Below are 15,002 nucleotides of genomic sequence, written 5' to 3'. Positions count from 1 at the left end.
CTTAGTCTCCTTAGAGAGTGAGGGCTTGAACCAGGAAGATCTCTAAGGTCCTTTGTCAACCTAAATTTCTGTTACTCTTTAAAAACTAAAGATACTACTATTATCACAGCCGTTACTTGTCTTAGTCAAATAAATAAGAGGAATGATACAGTGACATTGTCCTAAGGGGTCCCTTAAATGTTAATAAACACTCTTTAAAAAATTGCCAGATACTATAATGAATAGTGGCCTAAGTCCTTGATTTTATTTAATATATTCAAAATCTCCAGTTGTAGTGTCTCTCCAAATGTGGCTTGCAACTCGCAAGTGGTTTTCTAAAATGGCAAGTGAATTATTGTGAAAAATGTTCCCTTGAATTTTATATTAGAGCTGCTAGAAAGTGAAATGGTCTGTTTATATCTTTTAGTCTTAATTGCTTTTTTTATGAAAGATTAAAAAAATCTATAAACCAGTAACATTGGACTTACATGAAAAATACTACTAAAATTGTGTGTGTGTTTTTTTAATGTGATGTTACTTTAAAAGTAATTATAAAAATTAAGTGATTTAAGGTGTGATTGTATAAATCTTGGTAAATTAAGATTCAATATTTGTTTGCCTATATGCCAATATGTAAATATGCATATTTTAATCCTTAATAAAAGAAACTTCATTAGGCTATTACATACACTTTATATATGTAAAAATAGCTGTGCTTATAATCATATCAAATATTATTCATGTTCCTTTGACTTCCTTGGGGATTTGCATGGTAAGATCCTTACCCTTTAGTTCTGTTTTCCACTTTAGTGGTTCTTCCTGGCCAAAGGCATGGAATAAATCTAGTCTAGGAAGGTTTATGATTTAGGAATAGCTGTATTCCTTAGAGAACTGACAGCTGGCATTTGGACCACCCAATTATTAAATACTGACTTGGTTTATTTCTTTATTCATCTAGGTGTGTCTCTCTCTTCTGTGGCTTCTGAAAGTGATTATGCTATTCCCCCAGATGCTTACTGCACAGACACAGAGTACTCGCAGCCAGAGCAGAAGCTCCCTAAAACTTGCTCGTCTTCCAGTGATAATGGGAAAAATGTAAACACTGAATCAGGTTTTTTTTTTTTTTTTAACATTGATGAATCTGTTAGCCTTGAGCCTCCAAATGGACACTTAAATATGTTTTAAAATATCTCTTTAATTAGGAACCACTGGAAAAATCTGGCTATTTATTAAAAATGAGCGGTAAAGTCAAGACTTGGAAGCGGAGATGGTTTGTTCTTAAAGGTGGTGAATTACTTTACTACAAATCTCCGGTAAGTGGAAAGTATTTGTTATTTAGAACTGAATTCATCAAACTGTAAATCAAATTGCTGATTGATTTTCGATTTTCTTCAGTGTAACACAATTAATTGGACAAAACATTTCTTATTATGACTGTTATAGGTAATCAATTTGCATTTGATTTTCTTCCTTTCATACAGAGTGATGTAATTAGAAAGCCCCAGGGCCATATTGAACTTAGTGCGTCCTGCAGTATTTTAAGAGGAGATAACAAACAAACAGTTCAGGTACTTTTTTTTTTTTTTTGTATCATGCAAAATTCAGTTCTCAATTATGCAATAGAGTGGAGATTGGATGATTCAGTGTTTTGGTTTATTTTTACTCCATTTTGAGGTCAGTTTGATGCCTCAGAAATGTGTGAAACCCCAAGTTAAAATTAGAATATAAGCTAAGTTTATGTTAACTCCCCATTACACTTTCTTTGCCCTTTATCCTTTAGACTGTCCTCTCTCCATACTAACCCTCCCAGTCATTCTCAGTTCTCAAACTGTCAAGTTGTTTTAGCAGAGGGTTATTTGATAAATGAATTCCCAGTAAGATAATCATAATTTAATGTACTACTAAGTTCAGGAGTGTTTGCATTTTAATACAGAGCCAGAAAATGGCAGTTCTGTGAACTTCAGATGCTGTAGCACCTAAGTGGGAAAGATATTGGTGAGCAGAAGGGCTGTTCTAGGTCCCACCAAGTCACACCATAGGGGTAGCTGGTGTCCATTTCACCCACACGTAATGCCAGTCTTGCCAGAAACCTTTGTTAAATTAAAAAAAAAAACAGGCTGTTGAGATAGTTTCGTATATGTGATTTAAATTTGAGAGCCTTTAGTTCTGAAATGCCTTCAATAATCATTATTTTCTTATTTTGCTCCTTTGGAGGGTGGAATGCAGCACTTACTAGAAAGATACATTAACAGTGCTTCCAGTGGGTAATATCAGAGAACTACCCAAAAATGGAGAAAGAAGACTCAGGGAAAGCTTTGTCTTGGAGCATGGCAGATAAAAATCGTTTATAAGCTTCTGAAATATTTGAAATTTTTGAAATGAGGCTTATTTGAGCCTGAGAAGTTGGGAATTTGTAATATCTAATCACATCTTCTAAGATTCTCTTCTTCTATAAATGTCTTCTTATTTTACTTATTATAATTGATTTTCTCATTTCCATAACCGAGAGCGCCTCTTTATTTGCTTAAAATGTGTTCTTTTACTACAGTCTGCAATCATTCTGCTTATTTCCACAACTAGGAGCCTGTAGCACATTTAAGGGAGAAAATGAAAATATCATGAATAAACAAGATAAAAAATCATGACCCAAAAGCTTAATACTATGAACAGCTTTAAAGTAAACAGAAGTGGAAGAAAATTATTTCAACAAAAAGTTGTCATTCTCACAAAAGGGTTAAAATATGCTAAATGATTTATGAAATCATTTATTTAGAACCTAGGATTCAAAGTTTAGCATGTTTGATTCCTTGTTAGATAGTGATGTTTGAAGAATGGACAAGGAAATGCTATTAATTCTAAAATCTTCAATTCCTTTCCTCTCTCTTTCTCATCCCATTCTAGTTGACCACTGAAAAACACACATACTATCTGACTGCAGATTCTCCCAATATACTGGAGGAATGGATTAAAGTGTTGCAGAATGTTCTTCGAGTACAAGCTGCCAACCCACTTTTCCTGCAGCCTGAGGGGAAACCAACAGTAAAGGGATTGCTCACCAAGGTGGGAACTTTACATACCTACTAGCAATGTGCCTGGGCAGAATTAGCCCCACTGATCATGAAAAGTGGGCAGCAGAGAATATGTATATTGACTATTTATATGATCTTAGTAAGAGTGTTTTAAGTATGATACCAGAGATAAAAAACATAAGGATGAAAAATGACAAAATTGACTACTGTATAAAAAAATGTAAATGTTCTTACTATCAGAAATTCTCTAAGCAGAATTTTAAAAAGACAGATGAGAAGCTTTTAAAAGGTATTTGAACCATGAAAAATAAGCATTTTCTAATCAGTGAGTAAAGGCTAAATACCAGTGGGGGTTGGGGGATGGGGAGGAACAAAGGACACAGTGGGAGAGAGGCAGAGCTAGTAGAGATAAGGAGAAATACATGATCAATAAGCACATGGGAAAACATTTTACTATCACTAATCATTTTCTTAAAAAGGGAAATTTGAAGTAATTGAAGTAATAGATATTTTTAAAAATCTGGTCAAGGGAAAACTTTTTTTAAAAGTATGAAATGCAGAGGGGGAGGGTATAGCTCAGTGGTAGAGCATATGCTTAGCATACACGAGGTCCTGGGTTCAATCCCCAGCACCTCCTTTAAAAAAGAAAAATCAATCAATCAATCAAACAAACAAACAACCTAATTATCTCCCCACTGTGGGTGAGGGGCGGGAGGGGAAGGGAAAAAAAAATATGAAAGGCAGTATTGACACAAATTAAGAAACTTTCTAGTGAGAGTATTACTTTTGAAGACAATTTGGCAATGTCTTGGCCTAAGTGTTTACTCAGTAAGTATTTTTGAATGAACAAATCAATGAATGAATGTTAAATGTCTTAAAAACATATATACGTATCCTGTGATCCACCAATCTCAATCTAAGAAATTTATGCTTAGGAAATTATCTTAATTTGCAAAAGATTTAAGTATTTCCATCACAGCATGGTTTATTTTTTTCTTAGTTAAAAAAATTAGATATAATTAACATATGTTGAAATGCAGATCGTGAGTGTAGCGTTTGTTCAGTTTTGACAGGTATTTACTGTCATCCTATCAAGATATAGAACATTTCCATTACTGCAGAAAGATTACTTGCATATCATAGTTTGTAAGAAAAATGGGAATCAACTTAGATATAGACTAGGGGATAATTTAAGTAAACATTTAAATAATCAGATAATGCTTTTTACTATGCATTTTAAATGTTGTAGAAGAATATTTAATGTTTTAGAAATATGATGTATTGTTAGGTGATAGAATAAGTACAGTATTATATTGTTATCCCATTTTTGGTAAACGTATTTGTAGAAAAATGACTAAGAAATATACTCAGATATATTAGATATCTCTATGTGGTTTTACTTCATTTTTTCTTAGTTCTATTTTCTAACTTTTTTAGCGTGAGTAAGTATTGATTTATGCTAAGATGAATATTATTTTTAAATTTTAAAAAGTTCAGTTGGTCACTTTTAGAACAACACCATAAAATACTTACAAAATATTATATAAAAATAATCTCTACATAAGCACTCATCACTTGTGTGCTTTGTTTATGTAAGAGGTGAAAAGTTTAACTGTAGATGGGCTATGCCACCATGTAATTTATACTTAATATTAATGTGGGGATTTAGTTGGGTGCTCTTCAGTAATATTTCCTAAGGCTGACCAGCTATTCTAAAAGTAAGAGGAAAAAATTCACCAATACATTCAACAAAGAGATGCACTATTTTTTTTTTCCCAAAATATTACATTACCATGAAAATGTCTTTTCAGTTACTGATGGGTTAGAGAATTTACCCACTGATGGATATTGTGCTAATTTGTATTTTCCAGCAAACACAGTGCCACTTTAAATCGCATTCTTATTCTAATACATAATAACTAGTTGTCTTCTTGTTTCAAGGACTATGTATATCAAACCTTAGACTTTAATATAATCTCATGGCTAAAGGTTTGTTACTTCTTTCATAATTAGTGTTTTTGTTTGTTTGCTTGTTTTTGATGTATCGTCATGGCTTCTCAATTTCTGCTCCTATTACATTTCTGTGGTTCCCTGCTTCCCATTTCACTGTTGCATTTTGAATGAATATAAGTTCATGAGATTATCAGATGTCTAAACCATTAGGGTTTGCAGACAGGATGCTTATTAGGTTTCCTTCCTGCCATGTGTGAAGGCTTGTCCACCCCCATATTTTCACCCGTAAAGTCTTAGAAGAGAAAAACTCCTGAGTGACTGTTTCAAGCTCACATGCCGGTTAGAATCCGAGATACTGCAGATACTGAAATACTTTGGAGGGAAGGAGCCTTTTTAAAGCTGTCACACTGTTATTATTAAGTACAGAAATATGTAGGTAGATATTAAGAACTTCACTAATTTGATTCTGGCTAGTCACTCTTGCAACTTTTATTTTAATGCTTAGGCAGAATATTTTCTATATAAAAGTTCACTTATTTAAAAAAAAATCTATTGAGCAGGCATGGTGGGAAGGTACAGTGCAGGGGCTAGACTTGCAGAAAGGTGAGGAAGGATGGTATTTAAGTTTGTGGGGCAATGAGTAAGAGCATTCAGATGTCCCCAGTTTTCTTGATGAAGATGGCTCTATTCCACAATTTTATGAGAGCAAAGATAAGGACTGAGAATAATAACTGAAGTAGAATATACCCAAGGACAGACAGAATGATCGAGCATTGTTATTGAGGACCCACTTGTCTTCAGTGATCTGAGTTCATCTTGATTCTTTTTCTCTAAGATGCCCAGAAATAAGAGCAGAGAATTTACATTGTAGGGATGTGAGGATCATCATTTTTTTCTAACATCTTATTATGTAAATTCTCAAATATGCAGAGAAGTCAGAAGAATATTTTGCAGTGAACACCCATATTCCCACCACCTAAATTCCACAATAACATTTTACTTGCTTTATACATATCAAGATGATGATTTAATTTTAAGATGTATTTACTTTATTTTTATTTTATTTATTTTTTGAAGGGGGAAGGTAATTAGGTTTATTGATTTACTTATTTTTTAAATGGAGGTACTGGAGATTGAACCCAGGACCCCATGCATGCTGACCAGGCACTCTACCACTGAGCTATACCCTCCCCCCAAGTTGATGATTTTAAATCAGTTGTGTTTTATTATGGGCATTTTCAAACATCTGTGAAAGTGGAAGGAATAATAGAATCTTCATATATTCATTACCCAGTTTCAGCAATTATTAACTATGGCTGATGTTATTTCTTAAAACCTCCCATTACCTTCTCTTTCTTCCTACACTCTCCGCTGGATTACTTAAAAGCAAATGGAGGTGAAGTTTTGTTGAGTGGATTTGTTAAAAGCATAGGAATGCAACATAATCACAGGCCACAAGAGTTGTTTTGTGATCAAACATTGGATCCAAGATTGATGGAGAAGGAAGAGAGGCCAGGAGGGAAATGATAAACTGGAATAAAATAGAAGGATCGAGGACTTAAAAGTTTTGAATGAGGTAGGAGAATAGGAGAGCAGGCAAGGAGAAAGGGAGCTGCGGGGAAGGTTGAGCTCAGAAAGTAGAATGTAAATTTTAGAAGTGAAGCAGTTCCCAATGAAGGAAAAAGGGCCAGGGTGTAGCCAAGGGGATGGATGGCAAAAACGGAGGGATAGTTAGCAAAGGTTTTTGAAAATGAAGAGAGTGAGGAACTAACTGTGAGTTAAGATTGGAGAGAGGTGGTGTAGCAAGGAGGTGAGGGCAAGAATTCAGGAGCCAGACTGCATGGGCTCACATCCTGGCTCTGACACTTGTGTGACCTTGAATAGTTTACTTAAAGGCTCTGTGCGTTAGTGTCCTTATCTGTAAAGTGAGAATAATAATAGTGCCAACCTCACAGGATGTTGGGAAGATTAAATGGAATTATTTAAGCATGTAAAGTGCTTTAGAACAGTGCCCCATCATCATAAACACTCCAGACATACTCGCTATTATTATCATGAGAGTTTCACCTAGATGCTGAAATCAATGAGGCAGGTGGCAGGGTTTGTGGTGGAGAAGGTTACAGGCATGAAAATATAGGAGAGGAGAGAAGACCATGGGAACTTATGTTTTGTGCAGTGACAACGACTAATCAGGATATGATATATGGTTTGTCATCAAAGTTTCAGACCTTTTTTCTTAATTCTTATTTTTTTATTGAAGTGTAGTCAATTTACAGTGTTACTTTCATGTGTATAGCAAAGCAATTCAGCTATACATACACATTTTTTTCAGATTCTTTTCCATTACAGCTTATTACAAGAAATTGAACATAGTTTCCTGTGCTATACAGTAGGTCCTTGTTGTTTATCTATTTTATATATAATAATGTATATTTATTAATCCCAAACTCCTAACCTATCCCTCCCTACCTTTCCCTGCTGGTAACCACAGTTTGTTTTCTATCAGAAATTACCTTTGTTATAGATGCAAGGTAAAAAAATTATTCTTTCAATTACTTAGTTCACCAAAGCCTTGAGGTCTGAGACTGTCTTTAAATCTTCCCAAGGATTCTTCTAGTGTAATTTGCTTTACTATGATTTTTTCAGAATAAGTCAGAGTTGGAAGAAATCTTAATCCAATTAGATTTACATAAAATGATAGACTGTGTTTTTAAAACACAGCTTTTACAGTGAGTTGGCAAAGGTCTTCGTCAATTTGTAGTTCCTCAAAGGCACACATTGTTCTATTTAAAGATAAGTCATTTCAGAAGTATATTCTATATAGCCAGATGCTTTATGCTCCAGTTTTGGTGAGACTCCTTTCTGGAGTTTGTTTAAAACAGCAACAAAAAAAGCCTGCATAATACAAACTATTTAAAACTTCCAGGCTATTTGTCTGTAAATATATGTTTCTAAATTTAATTAAACTGAAACATATCTTGCCAAATGAAACATTTTTTTCTTTTTCCTCAAGCGACATTCTAAATCCGTCAAACTGTTAGATGGCAGAGTTATTTGTTTGTTTAAACCATAGCTTTGAAAGCCCAAAGGCTGGCTGCCTTTGTGGGTTTAAATGAAACATGTGTTTCACTTCTCCCTGTGCATAGTGAGGAAGAAGCTGTCGTTGAGTAACAGCTGTTATCCTTTATTTACATTTTCTCCTTTGGTCATGGCGACAGCCCCAGTGAGGTGTTCAGTAGTCCCATGGTAACAGCAGAAATTGGGAGGTTAAGTCAGTTGCCTGAGAACATCCATCCAGTACGTGATAGAACTGCAATTTAAGCCTTGATCCTTTTGACCTCAGAATCCAAGCCTTCTCTACTATCGTGACTTACCAACTGTAAAATCTACAGTGGCAATAGTTGATACTCTTCTCAATATGGTACTGTCAGAACAGTCCACATAAGTGATGTCATTACAAGGGCCCTGCAGATATGTGTGCTTCCCACCACACACGCTGCCCCTCCCCAGTGACGTCTTCCATTGCTCACTCAGTCTCAGACACAGGGGCCCACACCATCTCAGGGCCAGCGCTGGCTGCTTCCCTTGTCTGGAGTGGTTTTCTCTTCTTAGGTGATTGCATAGCTCATCTACCTCCTCCAGGGCCTGACTCAGTGTCAGTGGCCTTCCTGACCACCTTTTTATTTTATTTTATTTTATCATTTTTATTGAAGTGTAGTTGATTTACAATGTTGTGTTAGTTTCTGATGTACAACATAGTGATTCAGTTATACATATGTGTGTTCTTTTTCATATTCTTTTCCATTATAGGTTATTACAACCTATTGACTATAGTTCCCTGTACTATAACAGTAGGACCTTGTTATTTATCTATGCTTTATATAGTAGTTTGTATCTGCTAATCCCAAGCTCCTTATTTATCTCTACCTCCCCCTTCCCTTTGGTAATCATAAGTTTGTTTTCTATGTCTGTGAGTCTGTTTCTGTTTTGTAAATAAATCCATCTGTGTTGTTTTTTAAGATTCCACACATAAGTGATGTCATATGGTATTTGTCTTTCTCTGTCTGACTTACTTCACTTAGTATGATCATCTCTAGGTCCACCCATGTTGCTGCAAATGGCCCTTATTTTAAATTGTAAAACATGTCACCCCGTCTCCAAGTGCTTCCTTCTCCTTTCCTTCTTTATTTTTCCCTTTCATATTTATCACCATGGGCAAGCAGGACAGCAGAATGTTGCACTTTAGTTGTACTGGCCAGTGTCTTGGTTTCCAAGTGGCAGTGCTACCCAGACTGAAGCCCACTCTGACTACTGCAGGAGAGGGTCAAGCCTCAAGGTGGACATTGGCATGCTGCCGGGGTAGTAGGCTAATAGGGCAAGCTCAACCAGGCACACCACATTCTGGGTCTGGGGCACCAGAGCCTGTTATAAATCTTACCCACTGGTGGGAATCAGGTTTTGGGGGTTTTTCTAGGCTTGGGCGTGAAGCTGGGACTGTCTGGCAAAGATCTGCAATGCCTGTACCTGGGCAGGACTGGGATAGGGAGGAACTCACAGTGAAGGTCTTCATAAAGCCACCAAATGATGCAAAACCTTCAGTATTCAATACAAATTTTGGTAAAATGTTTTTACACACACAGACACAAAATACATGTACATGTGTTAAACTCTGTGTTCTTGATGAAGATACATAGCACACTGCTGTGTTACTTATCTGTCTTCCTCACAAGGCAATGAGCTCCTTGAGGAAGGAGACTGTGTCTCATTCATATCCATATCACCAGTACCTAGACCAGTCTCTGACTATTCAGAGTCAAGAGCTAGATTCAAATTCCATCCCAGTCATTTAACATAGTTCCTGACCTATAGGAAGTACTCAATATATAATAATAGCTTTTAAAATGATTTTATTATTTTGTGTGAATCCTTCTGGAGAAGGCATAAAATGTGTATGTTCAGTGTATGGTTACTTCTGGAGAAGGCATCAAATATTTTGAACAAGTGAACCTTTTACATTTTGGAAATCACTGAAATTCTCAGGTTTCATTCTTTTGTTTCTAACATTTGGATGTTAACCTAGAGAGCCATAGGGTTATTGGAAATCTATGGAATGGATATGGAATATTATTGGATTATTAGTAATATGGAAACTATGAAATATACCTACTTGTGAAAATGGCATCTCTGAATCCTCAGTCCTAGGCATAGTACTTGACATATAGTAAACTTCTGTTAGATGTTGAATGGTGAGCACCAAAGCAACACACAAACATGCTACTACTGTAACAGGTAAATTTTAAACAGCATTTGGGCAATCTAGTTGGAATATCACTTATACCTTGAGCAAACTGGATAGCTGAACAGCTTCGAACTGAGTGTATAAACCATACTTCAAGGTGTCAGAGTTCTGAGCTACGTTTGTAATTCTTTGAAATATGATTTCAGGTGAAACATGGCTATTCCAAGAGAGTCTGGTGTACGCTTATAGGAAAAACATTATATTATTTTCGTAGTCAAGAAGATAAGGTATGTATGTATTTTTAATATGTGAATTAGAGGACTTTTGTTTGTTTGTTTGTTACGGCTTCAAGTTTTCCTGTTCATTGTTCTGTTGCTAGATCAAACTTTAGAATTTTTGGTAAGCTTGAAATTTTGCATACAATGTACTACTAAGGTAATCATAGACCTGTTAAGTGTCTTAATTCTTAATAAGCCTTAGCAACTCTTAATGAGTGCTTCTGAGACCTAGAGGAGAATTCTTCCTCTACCCCTCTGTCAACCATCAATTTATCCTATTTCTAACAGACTAGATCAGGTTGAATGAAAGGGAACAGCAGGCTAGGAAAGAACTAGGGAGGGAAAAGGATCCAGTCCTGTCCCAGGCCCTTGAATCCCTAGACACCACTTATCTATGCATCCATCTACCTATTTATATCCCATTTGTTCATTTTAACTAGTCTCTTCCCCCAAAGAACTTGAGTTATCTCACTTTTCAAAGCAAAAAGATGGATATCTTCCAAAGGTGCAGTGTATGCCTGACTATCAATATGAACACTCCATGTCATTTTTGGATTACTGAAACGATAAGAATTGAACCAACGTGGGTCAAGAGTACTTGCATAAAATAAAATGCCACCTCCACAGAATAGCAGCCTATGACTGATGACTGTGTTAATGAGACTAAACTTCTTGGTCCCGCAACCGTGTGGGTCAGTTAGTATTTCCGTGTTCTATTTTCACAGCCTGAGCTCTCAGTTCTGACTAGCTGTATTTAAAATGCATGCCGTTATTCTCAGTATTGCTCATGGAATGAGACTTAGCACAGCACAGCCATTAAGAATGGTATCTCTGAAGTAATGTGGGAATATGCTCATAAAATGATACAAGAAAATAAGTGCAACATAAAATTGTATGTTTAGTATAACCCTAACTCAGTTATCAGTCGGGGAAACAGAAGCCACTCCGTTTATTCCGGGTATAACTGTTTTAATGTAGAATTAAGAACATACATAACTTTTAGAAAAGTTGAGGGAACAGAGGTCAGAGAAGAAGCCGCCACTGAAGATTCGAGAATTCAGCACTGACAGTCTGAGCGCAAAGCGCAGAGGCAGCTGGTCCTCGGCAGTTTACTGGGATGCCTCTGTGATGCTCACATCAGCCCAGGCACCTGACTGCAAGTGTCTTGGGAGAATAGTGACTCCTCATTCACCCTTACCTTCCATGTTACATGCAAGTTCTCTCACAGGTGAGCTTTATCTTGGGACCATATAGGGAAGGGGATTCTGACAAATATAGTTCCCAACTTCATTTCTGCAATTACGGGTAGACTTTAGAAGAGGGAGGTTGAGATGCTGAGTTTATAATTCTCAGTCCAGTGCAGCTATGTAACAATACACCAGCAGAAAGGTCAGAAAGAATTGTACCAAAATTATCTGCGGTGGGAGAATTGTGGATGATTTTTTTTTCCTCCCTTTTTTTATACCTTTCTGTATTTATCAAGTTTCTATAATAAACATATATTTTATAAGTAGAAAAATAATTTAAAATTTGCTAAGAGAATAGAATTTTAATCTCACCAATAATAATAATAATAATAATAATTTTTATTATTTAATGAAGATGCATAGCATTGGTCACAGAAGGAACTAGTTAGAAGAATGTAGATAGATGAGCAGAAATTGACTATAATTACTGGAAAACTATTGAGAATGCATGGAAGGGGTGTAAGCCTACTTCATTTTGTGCAATAGATGTTTCAGAAACCATTTGTCTTTAAAAAGACAAAGTGTCTTTTTAAAAATTCAGTGAAAATATTTAAAGGCACCACATCTATTCACTGTTTATGGAGCCATGGTGAGTCCTTTGGTAAAAGGAATAATCATCTTTAATTATTGGAGCAGATGGAACCTTGATTTTCATATGATTGGACATGCCTGAAGCACACAATTGGGATGGTATTGTCATATATTATAGTGGAATTAATTTTCCTTATCCCATTTTTAAAGCTTGCTTTTTATTTATTACTGTGACTTTTCTGCCTTGTTATTTAGCTTTTGTTTTACTACTTGTCTTTTTCTGAACGTGTGGATAAGTTAATTTCTCATTTTTCCTTCAGAACTAAACATTCTTCATTCAGTGCCCAGAATAGTGCTTTGCACATAGTAACTACTCAGAAAATAATTGTTATTAATTTGATGGGGAAAAGCAATGTTTCTTATAAAAGACAACACATTTAATTAAGTGAATTAATTTTTTACTGTTGATCAGCTATTAGGTAGATATTATTGCATTTTAGATAAGATACCTAGGTAAGACGTCACTTAGAAACTGACATTTAATTGGGTTCTGAAGGAAGTAAAAGAGGCAAGAACATTCCAGGCCAAGGGGACAGCAGGTGCAAAGGCCCCGGCAGGAGCAAATCTGGTGTGTTTAAGGAAAAATGAGAAGGTAAGTGTGACTGGACTGAAGTCCGTTAGGGACAGAGTAACAGGATGTGAGATCAGAGAAGTAACGGGGACCAAATCGCATGGGGTCTTATCAAAGGAAGGACTTTGGCTTTTACTCCAAATAAGATGAGAAGCCATGGGAGGTTTTCGAGCAGAACAGTGACATGATCTAACCTTGTCTAACGGGAACACGCTAGCTACCGTCTGAGAGAATTAGGAGGAGACTGGTTAGGAGGCTGTTAATAGTAATCCAGGTAAAAGATGATTGTCGTTTTGTGGTAGCAGTGGAGGTGTGAGAGGAGACCAGATTCTGGATACATTTTGAATGTTTTGGTGACAGGACTTGTTGACTGAAAGGGTATGGAAGGTATGGGATATGAAAGAAAGAAAAGGGTGAAGGTTTGACGATGCCAAGATTTTTGGCCTGAACAGCTGGAAAGATACAGTTGGCAACAACTGAGATGGGGAAGACTGGAGAGCAGGCGGGGAGGACTTAGCAAGTGATGTTTGAGACACTGTTAGACATCTAAGTAGAGGTAGTGTGAGTCGTTAGTTATCCATCTGGGAGAGGCTAATACATCCTGGTACTAAAGTCATGAGCTTGGATGAGATCACCCAGGGGAGTGAGTGTAGATGGGAAAAAAGTCCAAGCACTGAACCCTGGGCCTGAGCATGAAAATGTAAGATGGTAAATGTCTTTGGAGTTAGAATGAACTTTTTTAGACTGAAATTGCAACCCTGACCAAATATTTTAGAAGCTGTAAATCTAAAGCAGACTATATACGTTCCTTGAATAAACGTACTTAATTAAAGCAAAAGTTTTAAAACAAGCTAAATATTGAACACAGCAAATGATTGTTTTTGTCAGTAAAAGAGTAGGTAAAATTTAATGTAAGTCATTTTAGGATGTTTTTCTTATCCTTAAATTAAGATGGAAGAAATCATGGCATTTTTTTTGTGATATATTATGTATGTATAAGTAGCCTCAAAACCTCATTTTTTGAGGTTCAGAGTGATAGTTAATCACACTTCTTCACATCAGCTGTTAACCTTGTTACTTTTTCTATGAATAGTATTGAGACTATATCTACAATTGCCCTTTTGATCCAATAGCTTAATCAGATCAATTCTATGGGGAAAAAAAGCCAAGTGACTATTGTGACTGAATAACCTACTTGTTTGACTAGGTAATGGGTCACTTTAGTCCAAGTGAATGAAATTCAAGCCGTTATAGAGAAGTAGCTTCTTGCTTTTTCCACAAAAGTTAAATGCCTGGTATTCAAATTGTTCTTTATATTACTATTGGCATGTTGGTTTTGGCCACTACTTTTGTAACAATATGGATAATCCAGTTACCTCTAGGCATTCATTTTGAAAAGAATGCTTTATAAAGGTAGGAATGAAAAGGATGATGAAAAATTTTAGTAGGAAGAGATTTAGAAAGTGCCTTCCTTACAATTACCAATATTTACTTTAGTTTCCTTTAGGTCAGATCAAACTCTGGGAGGCTAAAGTTGAAGAGGTTGACAGATCCTGTGATTCAGATGAAGATTATGAAGCCAGTGGGCGAAGTCTGTTATCCACACATTACACTATTGTGATCCACCCCAAAGACCAAGGGCCAACATATCTCCTAATCGGATCCAAGCATGAAAAGGTCTGTGAGGACTAGTTGCTTGACTTGGAATGATTTAGACTATTATTAAAGTATTGGAAATAATTTTCAAATGATCGTAAGTACAATCAAAGATGTACATATAAATTTGTTGGACATAGTATTCTTTTAGAAATAATTTTATTTCTGATATATTTCAAACACAAAATATAACAGACACCCTTTTTTACTTAACAGATGCTGGATTTCATAGTATTTTTTATCAGTGTGAAATTAGTAACCAGCTAACTGTTCATTGGTATGAAATTGATTAAATAAATATATGTCCATATAATAAAATACCCTGCAGCCTTGTATCTCTTTTTTATAAAGAATTTCTAGCAATAAGGAAGTGTTTATACAATGTTGGTAAAATTCAGAAATTATAATTTATCTTTTATAACCTAATCTCAATTTTCACTATGTGAAAATATAATGTAC

At 35.7% G+C, this 15,002-nt stretch overlaps 1 protein-coding gene across 3 annotated transcripts in view; it reads left to right on the top strand.

Annotated features, from left to right (window-relative positions):
• PLEKHH2 (pleckstrin homology, MyTH4 and FERM domain containing H2) overlaps positions 1–15,002 on the top strand; it is an 83,585-nt gene that overhangs the window by 35,867 nt on the left and 32,716 nt on the right. For all 3 annotated transcript variants that reach the window (XM_064494533.1, XM_010997151.3, XM_064494534.1), the window contains exons 12-17: positions 938–1,074; positions 1,182–1,292; positions 1,461–1,547; positions 2,881–3,039; positions 10,407–10,487; positions 14,385–14,564. In XM_064494533.1, the coding sequence (XP_064350603.1) occupies positions 938–1,074; positions 1,182–1,292; positions 1,461–1,547; positions 2,881–3,039; positions 10,407–10,487; positions 14,385–14,564 (755 nt within the window). The remainder of the gene's footprint in view (positions 1–937; positions 1,075–1,181; positions 1,293–1,460; positions 1,548–2,880; positions 3,040–10,406; positions 10,488–14,384; positions 14,565–15,002) is intronic.

The sequence above is a fragment of the Camelus dromedarius genome, chromosome 15 (assembly GCF_036321535.1).
Source record: "Camelus dromedarius isolate mCamDro1 chromosome 15, mCamDro1.pat, whole genome shotgun sequence".
Taxonomy (NCBI): domain Eukaryota; kingdom Metazoa; phylum Chordata; class Mammalia; order Artiodactyla; family Camelidae; genus Camelus; species Camelus dromedarius.
This window is presented reverse-complemented; position numbering and strand designations above follow the sequence as displayed.